This window comes from Echinops telfairi, unplaced genomic scaffold (genome assembly GCF_000313985.2).
Source record: "Echinops telfairi isolate 266 unplaced genomic scaffold, ASM31398v2 ScPeMD7_2291;HRSCAF=2852, whole genome shotgun sequence".
NCBI lineage: Eukaryota > Metazoa > Chordata > Mammalia > Afrosoricida > Tenrecidae > Echinops > Echinops telfairi.
The window spans coordinates 20,551,337-20,561,168 of NW_022106189.1; the positions used below are offsets into that span (position 1 = coordinate 20,551,337).

Below are 9,832 nucleotides of genomic sequence, written 5' to 3' on the forward strand. Positions count from 1 at the left end.
GAGTCAGTTCTCCACAGTCTATAGATACAAAATATGCCACATCTCCAAGACATCATCAGGCTGGGACCCATTCCTTATGGGAGAGGCCTTACCGAGGATCCTAGACCAGCCAAGCTGACACAAGACTTCACTGTTACAGTCTAGATCCAGCTTGTTTTTCTCTCCCAATCATGATATTCAGTATTCCCATCTGCTGTTGTTTCCTTCCTCTCTTGTTCTATCTTTGTGACTTTGTACCTGTTTTATTCATTTATTGCCCTCTTGATGATAATTCATTGGCTAGACATGACTTTATTTTAGTTAAACGGAACTGTATTCGTTTATTTTTAAAGCGAAGAACAGGCAGCCAGAGAGGGACAGATCTTTGCCCAACGTCACACAGTGAGTTAAAAACAGAGCTGGACAGGGTTGTGTGCTCTTTGCTCCCACACAACCTGCCCCTGGTGAGACCAGCACCCTGAGGGAGGCCCTGGGAGACCATGCAGAGGAGATGGCCGGGTGTCTCAGACAGACCTGCTCCTGTCAACCATTGCTGGGTGACGGACGGTTCTGGAGTCACAGAGGCCCGAGTTCCTTTGTCTGTGACATCGAGGTGCTGTTGCCACTGCTAGAAATCGTCGAACAGGTCCCGGCCCATAGCGACCCCATGGACAGCAGACGAACCCTTGCCCGGCCCTGCGGCTTCCTCTCAGGGGTTCCTGTGTTTGAGCCCATCGGTGCAGCCTCTGGGCCAATCCATCCGTCTCCTTGAGGGTCTTCCTCTTTCTCACCGGCCCTCCACTTTACCGAGCAAGGTATCTGTTTCCGGGGGGTGGTCTCTTCTTGATACGCTGTCCAATCCTGGATTGGAAAGGAGCAGTCTGGCTGTGCCTCCTCCCAGACGAGTGTAGGTGTGGTGAAGACCAAACCCCTGTCCCACATGCCCTGCCCTCTGACACGCCAGACACCCACAGCCCCCACAACTGAGTGGGTGCCAGGGGGCGGTTGTATAATTGAAGGGTAAATCAAAGAGACATCAGACAAGACAAAGCATGCAAGGGCTCCCCTCTGTTGCCATGACTTCAGGAGCTAGGTTTGCACAGAGAGAGACTGATTATTTTTCCAGTAACAGCTTATATACTCTCAGGGGGTGTGCAAGCCCCCCCTAACTATAGGTAACCACATAGGTAAAAAGTGGGCGGTACCCGAACCCTAAAGGTCCCTGAGTTCATTGGGGGAGTAACCTAACAGTGCTGGGCAGGTAAGGGGGAGTGGCTGTCTTCAGAGCCCAGAGAGCATATGTCTGCTCCTGTAGATAAAGCTGCATCAGCCATGTGCTTGTAAGACAGCACTATCACTGCAGATACAGTGGGGGACAATATTGATTATGAGAATATGATTGGGACTTGTCTCTAACTCGCAAGGGGGAAGGCCTCCCTTCACCCAGAAACCCAGCCTACCAGGGTTCTTAATATATGAGAATAAAGGATTCGTTCGCACCCACTCTCTTCCTGTTCTCTGTGTCCACAGTTAGAGGCCCATCTTTTTTAAAAATTATTGTTGAAAATATTCATAACAAAACTCTCTTCTCAATCAAATTTCTACAGGCACACACCGATGGCTTCTTTGGGGTTTTGCGATCACGCTTTCATTCCATGACCATTACCAAGAGCCTGACGGACAGCGGGCTCTTTCACCCTAATGACCATCACCCACTTTTTCTTGGACAGGACCAGTTCGTGGCTGACCAGCACAGGCATGGATCACTGTGGGGTTCTTCTCCTCTGCCTCGGCCTTTGTCTTGTGGCTTCTCAGAGCAGGAAAGCCGGTAAGGGGCTTCGCTGAATTAGGGTGTAGTCCTAGCCCAGCGCCATGGGTACAACGTGAACCGTGGAAGCCCCGCACCAAGGACTATGGAAGAGAGGTCATGTAGACTTCCTGAGGGGTGGCAATGTTGGTGAACCAGGAACCAGAGCCCCTGGGGCAGGGGCTGAGGAGAGAGGACCAGGTGAAGGGCTGGCTCTTATTCCCAACAGAGGCCTCGCAGGAAGTCCTGAGGTTAATAGAGCAACTGGAGAGGATGGCCAAGGCACGTCAGACTCCATCTCAGTGAGTTTCGGCGTCAGCCCTACCTCCTGCCCCTGTCCGGGGCAGTGATCCCAGCTCACTCATTCAACAGCTAGCTCTTGAGCACCTTCAGCATGCCCTGTGCTGTGCTTTGGTGATACAAGATGGGTGTGCCCCAGCCTCATTGACCTTCTCTTGTGAGGTATAGGGGGGTGGGGGTGGGCGGGGAGGTTAACGGTGTGTGTGCCTCTTTGCCTTTTTGCGGGACAGGGCTCTTAGACTTTGCCTGGGTTGTCCCAATCTGTGACTCAAAAGTTGAGCCGCACCAATGACTGACTGAGTAGGGCGACGAAATTCAACAGAGGAGGAAGCACTTTACTCGGTAAAAAGGGTCAGGGGAGCAGTCAGGGAAGACTTCCTGGAGGAGGTGATGGCAAACTGGAACTGGCAGGAGCTCTGAGAGAGATAGAGGCCAGGGTGTGCCAAGTGGATGGACCCGTGTGTACAGAGATGGGGGCGGCAGGGGGGTACTGTGTCCCCTGGGGCTGTCCAGCAGCCTCACCTGTCCCCACCCCACCCCCACCCCCCGTTCTGGACTCTGCTCCCTCTGACCAGGCACCAAGGCCGCAAGCACATCCAGGAGCTGGAGAACCTGCTGCTGGACACCCCCTTTGAGGGCAGCAACCTGACCGCGCAGACCTCGTGGCCCCTCATCCAGTCCCTGGCCTTCAAGCTGAACTGCGCCTTCCCTGGCCTGATGCTGAGCAGCGGCGCGCTGGGGCCACTCCCTGAGGTCAGGAGGCTGAGGGTGCCGGGTAGCCAGCCCCCTGCTTCCAAACCCCCAAACCTCTCCAGCGGTTGGAATTCTGGGCTTGGCCCAGGCTCCTCCCTCACCCCTGAGGTCCACCTTCTGCCCCAACTAGCTTTGAGTGGCCTCAAAGCTAGTGAATGTGCAATGGAGGGGCTTGGTAGCCACTGGAGGGCAGTTTGGGGTGAAGGGCAGGGCCCTGGGGGGCAGCAGTGGGCAGGCCTTTGAAGACCTGGGCGTGGTGCTGGTGGGAGGCCTGGCCCAAATGCAGCACGGGGGGCCTGGAGGCGCCCTAGGGCTGGAGAGGGAGCGGGGAGGGGGTTCAGGGTGGGGTAAATGGCTCCTGTTCAGAACCCACGCCCACAGCTCGGGGATCAGCCTGGGGGATCTTAGGCAACTTGGGAGTGGGGTTCCACGAGGGAGGTGGCCGGGACCGGCCAGCAGAGCTCCATGGAGAATGGGGGAACTCAGAAGGTGGACCCAGGGAGGCAGGCCTTGGAGGCCGAGCAAGCAAGCCAAGCCTGCCCATGGCTCTCCCCAGGCCCGGCCGCCCCACTCCATGCAGTTCCCAGCCGAGCTGACCCAGGAAGCTTGCCAGGCCCCCATCAGGGAGCTACGCCTCATCTGCATCTACTTCTACACCTCCTTCTTCTTTAAGGTCAGCGCCCCTGGGGGGCCAAGGAGGGCAGGGGTTGGCCTCTGGGTGGGGCACCTGCCCCAAGAGGGTAAGAGGTGGGGGTTCACTCCAGGTGCAGCCTGGGCCAGCCACTGCCTCTTTCCCCGCCGCCTACCGTTGGGCTGCGTGACTGCAGTCCACAGAAACCTTTGGCATGTCCACCCCTGGAAGGCCGTGACATGGACCCTTAGGAAGCTCGTCACGTCCACATTTAGTGTAGGGTCTTTAGAAACGCAGCACCATCGAGTCGAGTAGACTCATAGCAACCCTATAGGACAGGGTGGGACCTATAGCAACCCTATAGGACAGGGTGGGACCTATAGCAACCCTATAGGACAGGGTGAGACCTATAGCAACCCTATAGGACAGGGTGGGACCCATAGCAACCCTATAGGACAGGGTGGGACCCATAGCAACCCTATAGGACAGGGTGGGACCTATAGCAGCCCTATAGGACAGGGTGGGACCGCCCTGTGTGCTTCCAAAACTGTGACTCTTTACAGGAATAGAAAACTTCATCCTCCTCCCTCGGAGCGGATGGTGGTTTCTAAACTTCTGACCTTGAGGCCAGCAGCCCAATGTGTAACCACCAAGCCACCAGGGATCCTTAAGGGTAGGACCACGGAGACTTAATTTTAACTCAAGGTTGACTAAAACCCCAAATCCAAACTCACTGCCATTGAGTCTACAGGAGTAGAAAGCCCCTCTTTCTCCTGTGGAGTGGCTGGTGGTTTCAAACTGTTGACCTTGTGGTTAGGAACCAACCCCCTAGGCCAGGGGCCGACAAACTTGTGAGACAGAAGAGCCCCCTCCTGTCCCTCCCAACAATTCAAAATTCATGCCAGAGCCATCAATCTATATTTACAAACAAATGAAATCACCACGATCCGAATAATATCCTTTAAACGAAGCGACGAGACTCGTATTTCCATTTTCAATCTCACTTCAGAGCCACATGCATGTGCCCAAAGGGCTGAGTACGGCTGCCTCAGTTGGCCAACTCTGGCCCTATGCGATGTGGGGGCGAGTTGGGCTAGGGTGGGGCAGGTCAGGAGACCTTCGGAGAAGTTACCTTTTACCTTGGCTTTGAAGGTGAGCTATCATGGGCGTGAGGTGGAGGGCGCAAGGCTAGAATGTAATAAGCAGCTGGGAGGTGGAACAGGGTCTGGAGAGAGTGGGAAGAGGTCATTCAAAAGCCGGGAGGCTGGCCTGCTCTGTACACCCAAGAGGCACCCTCTGTGTCCTCGTCCCAGGAGGGAGGAGGTGGTGGGGTCCCCTTCAGCCAGCATTTTCCACTGCCCTTCCAGGATGACCCCAACACAGTCCTGCTCAACGACTACGTCCTTGGGGCCCAGCTGGGCCACTACCACGTGAGCAACCTCCGCAAGCCAATCAACATCAGCTTCTGGCACAACCGGAGCCTGGTACTGTTGGGGTGCCCCATTCGCACCCCACGTCTCTCTCGCTTCTGCCTCGCCCAACCCAAACCCATGAAGCCATCTTGGAAATGGACTCACACCCCCTGGAATGTTGCCAAAATTTTTAATCCACTACACTGGCTAAGAAATACTCCCCCCCACGCACCCCACTGAGAAGCAGCTGCTTGTATGTGCCGCACGGTCACGGTTCCCCCACTTGCAGGTGGAGGGGCAGCTTAAGCACAGAAGGTAACACCGCGGGGTAGGCTGCCTGCCTCCTCCTTATCAAGTAACTGGAGTGAGTGTGCAGGAGTGCTGGCTTCAGGCATGGCTGGATCCAGGCACTGATAGGGTTTCACCCTGGCTTCTCTTTCTTGTCTCTTGGCGGTGCATTTCTGTTGGCTTACCACTTCCTGGAAAAATGGCTGCCGGGGCACCGGCTTCCTTCCCCTCTTCCCAGCAAGCTCTTCTCTAGCAAACCCAGGTTCCAGAATGGAGTTCTACCTGCTGGTGATCAGGGGGATGGAACGTGTGGATTGGCTAGGTCCGGGGTCGGCCAACTTGGCTAGAGACGGAGGAGCTAATCCTGTCCCTCACAGTAACTTAAACATTACTCAAGAGCCACAAATATGTTTTTACAAATAAGGAAAAATTAAAGTCCTCGTGTAAACAAAACCTGGATAGTTTTATTTTCATTTTCAATTTCACATCAGAGTCACGTGTACTTACCACAAGAGCCACAGTTTGCCGACCCCTGGGCTTGACTATGGCCACTCGGGGGCCCCACACATCCGGGAGCATAAGCCACAGGGCCTCCCCTGCACCCTTTTGGCCGATCAACCTCTCAACGCTTGCTTCTCCCTGCAGGAAAACTACACACTGACTTGCGTCTTCTGGAAGGAGGGGGCTGGCAGGGACGGCTGGAGCTCCGAGGGCTGCCGCACAGAACAGGCCTCCCCTGGGCAGGTGCAATGCCATTGCAACCACCTGAGCTACTTCGCTGTTCTCATGGTAAAGTGTGCCCAGCTCAGGCGGACGGTGGGGTGGGGTGGGTCAGAGCTGCAGAGAACCCCACCTTCAGGGCAGAGGAGCAAGCCCAAGGCCGGCGTGAGAGACAGAAAACCTACCACAAATGGCCTTTAGCCATCAGAGGAAGTGTGAGGGCACACACTTCTCCAAGGTCCCGGTCAGACTTCCAGCATGGCTTGGTCCAGCGGCACAGCCCACAATAACAGATGGTACGCTGACCTCCGGCTGGTCCCTCAGCTCTGCTGGCGATCACCTGGCAGCTCCCAGGCTAGTGGGTGGGTGTGCCTCTTACCCACTTCTGCCTATCAGCTCTGCCAGGCTGAGCGGCCCAGCCTAGCCTGGGCCGTGTGTCTGTGCCTGAATTGTGGTTAGGAGGGAAGAGGGTGACTTTTCGGCAGACTGCACCTGTCTGCGCTCAGTGGGAGAGCAGTGGGGATGGAGCATCCCCAGAAAATGGAGTAAATCACCTGCGGTGGCCTTGTTCAGGGGCCCTGGTGGAGCAGTGGTTACGCGTTGGTCTGCTGACCACAAGGTCAGCAGTTCAAAACCACCAAGCAGGTCACTCCTGAGGTGAAAGATGGGGCTTTCTACTCTCATAGAGTTACAGTCTCGGAAGCCCACAGGGGCAGTCCTGCCTTGTCCCACAGGGTTGCTGAGTCATCAGTGATGCTGTGACAGTGAGTTTGAGGGTTGTTATTTTTTTTGACGGCCTTGTTCATTGAGCCTTTGTGGTGTGGTGGTCACACAGTGGGCCATGTGTTAGGCTGGGTTGACTAGAGAAACAAATTCCGTGACACTGAAATATGTGAGAAGGAGCTTTGCTCAAGAGGCCACTATATATCAAGAAAGCATCCCAGCCCAGTCCAACTCAAGTCCATAAGCCTGATGCTAGTCCATAAGTCCCTCCTTAGACTCACCCAGCCACAAGCAATGATGCACAATGTAGGATGATCACAGGCCGGTGGATGCAAAGTCTTATAGATCCAATGGCACTGGATGCATCTCTAGGGCTCGCCCAGGTCTCAGCATGGTTCCCTGGGCTGCCCAGGAAGGTGAAGGCAGGGAGAGAAGGGGAGGTTCCCAGGACCCTCCTTATGAGGAGGTCACGCCCACAAGGAGACATCATCAGGGTGTGACCTGATTGACAGGCTAGACTCCACTCTTATCCTTTAAGCTGACACCAGATTATGTAACTACCACAGACCACCCTTTGTCAACTTAACACTTTTACACAACTCGTTAGCCATTCAAAAGTTTTAAAACCAAGACAATAGTAAAATCATATTTGTGCCTAACAGAATAAAACTAAAATGCATACAATTCAAAATGTGCCAGCCGCATTTAACATTATATCCTATAAGTGAACAAAACAATTCTATACTTAACAATTGCAATTATGTGAACACCTATACTATAATTCTATCAAAATAACCCCCCACCCATGAGTGTTTATAAGCCAGCCACTTCAGCCTCTCTCCCCACAATTTTGGGTGTCCAATTTCTACCGTGCGCACGTTTATCGACCCAGTGCTCCGAGAAGACAAGCGTGTTCTTTGATGTGAAGAATCTTCATCCCACTTGGAACCTTGTGAGTCTACATCCATAAGCAAAGTCAAATCAGGACAGGCCACCCATAAAGCCAGCAGCCATATGCACCAGTTCACAGGCTCAAATATCTTATCTTCACCTGGTCGGGTTCTAGTCAATTTAAGTGGGCTGCCTCACTTAGCCTCACCAGGGTGCCCATTGGCTGCCTCACCTTTTGATTGTGGATCCCTTCACAAATTCTCAACAACCCTAGCCCCCTTGGGCTAGGTCATGCCACAGGCTTGGATTCTGCACAACTCTTTAAACTTCAGACCAGCCGACCCACCGTCTAGTCCATGTGGACCAGGGCCACAGGTGTCTGTGGCCAGACTCAATCCGTTTCTTTATTGCTGCGTTTCTCCCACTTCGACTCAACACGCGGATCCAGGTGGCATTTCAGGCTGCCACAGGCTCCCTTTAACGTTCAGTCCCAGAGAGGAGAGTTCTGTTGTGGCTCCAGACTTCTCCAATTTCAGGCACACACTTACGAATTCAAAAATCAAAGAGCCAAAGGGCTCCTTTTCTCCCGCCTTCAGTCTGTCAACAGTTCTCCAGGCAAGTCTCTTCAGACCCAAATCTACTGAGCACTCAGGGCACTGGGTGGGGCTTGTCTTTACAGACCTTTCTTTGCAGGGGTGTCCCATACCCATTGAAAGATCCAATTAAAAAATCATTTTATTGGGGGCTCATACAACTCGTATCACAATCCCCACATATATCCATTGTGTCAAGCACATGTGTACATTCGTTGCCATCATCATTCTCAAAACCTTTTATTTCTACTTGAGCCCTTGGTCTCAGCTCCTCATTTTTACCCTCCCTCCCCTTTCCCCACTTCCTCATGACCCCTTGGTAATTTATAAATTATTATTATTTTGTCATCGTCTTACACTGTCCAACGTCTCCCTTTACCCACTTTTCTGTTGTCCATCCCCCAGGGAGGAGGTTAAATGTAGATCCTTGTAATCGGTTCCCCCTTTCTCCCTCACCTTCCCTCTACCGTCCCAGTATCACCACTCTCACCACAGGTCCTGAAGAGATCATCTGTCCTGGATTCCCTGTGTTTCCAGTTTAAAGATCCAATTTTAGTGACCGAAGGCTGAAACCTTACAAACTCTATTTTCATACTTCCCCCAAATCATTTCTATCACACATGATATCAATAAAAAGGTGGAAGAAATCAGAATTAATCTAGTAGAGTCATATCCTAAACTCAGTCTTTACAAGTCAAATTCAATTCCTTTCTTATCTAAAGTATTCCATTCATATGGAATATAGCCTTAGGCCTCTGGCTGCATCAAGCCAGGGCGGGGCCATCTGTCAGCCATTCGACTAAGGCAGCGTGCATGGTCTCAGAGGAGAAGTTCAAGGGGCCATTTTGCCCCTCCGATCAAAATTTACATTAATCACATTCACGTTTGCCCTTTCAAACAGGAATAACCAAAGAAAAGAATCAAAACTTTCACTTCCCATGTTCTTTCCAGAAAACAATCAAATAAACAGTGTGTCTTTATCTGACCTCTGGCTAGCCAAAGACAAACTACTATACGGCAGCGGTCAAACACATATCCAATCTTCATCTTCACGATTTGGTTCCCTAGTACCCCACTCATGGTACCATAATATGTTAGGCCAGGTTGACTAGAGAAACAAATCCAGTGACACTCATATATATGTGAGAAGGAGATTTATATCAAGAGGCCACTATATATCAAGAAAGCAGCCCAGCCCAGTCTAACTCAAGCCCGTCAGCCTGATGCTAGTCCATAAGTCCCTCCTTAGACTCACCCCGCCACAAGCAATGGTGCAGAATGCAGGATGCACAGCAGCTGGTGGTGCAAAGCCTTGTGAGTTCATGGTGGTGGGTGCATATCCAAGGCTTGTGCAGGTCTCCACGTGGCATCCACAGGAAGGTGAAGGCAGAGGGGGCAGGGGGAGGGGGATGTTCCCAGGACCCTCCTTATGAGGAGGTCACGCCCACAAGGAGGCACCATCAGGCTGTGCCTGATTGACAGGCTAGACTCCACTCTACACTTCAAGTTAACACAAGATTATGTAACTACCACAGGCTGCCAACCACAAAGTCAGGAGTTTAAGACAAGCTGCTCCACAGGAGAAAGATGAGGCTTTCTGTTCCTGTAAACAGTTACAGTCTCAGAAGCCCACACCTGGGAAGTTCTACCCTGCCCTAGAGGGTTGCTATGAGTTAAGAATTGACTCGATGGCAGTATTTGTGTGTGTGTGTGTGTGTGTGTGTGTGTGTGTGTG

The 9,832-nt window shown here is 52.6% G+C and overlaps 1 protein-coding gene across 1 annotated transcript in view; it reads left to right on the forward strand.

Annotated features, from left to right (window-relative positions):
- The first annotated feature begins 2,556 nt into the window (after positions 1-2,556).
- Positions 2,557-9,832, forward strand: part of ADGRG5 (adhesion G protein-coupled receptor G5) — a 13,872-nt gene continuing 6,596 nt past the window's right edge. The window contains exons 1-5 of the mRNA XM_045293902.1: positions 2,557-2,573; positions 2,662-2,854; positions 3,396-3,512; positions 4,838-4,954; positions 5,816-5,959. Of these exons, the coding sequence (XP_045149837.1) occupies positions 2,557-2,573; positions 2,662-2,854; positions 3,396-3,512; positions 4,838-4,954; positions 5,816-5,959 (588 nt within the window). The remainder of the gene's footprint in view (positions 2,574-2,661; positions 2,855-3,395; positions 3,513-4,837; positions 4,955-5,815; positions 5,960-9,832) is intronic.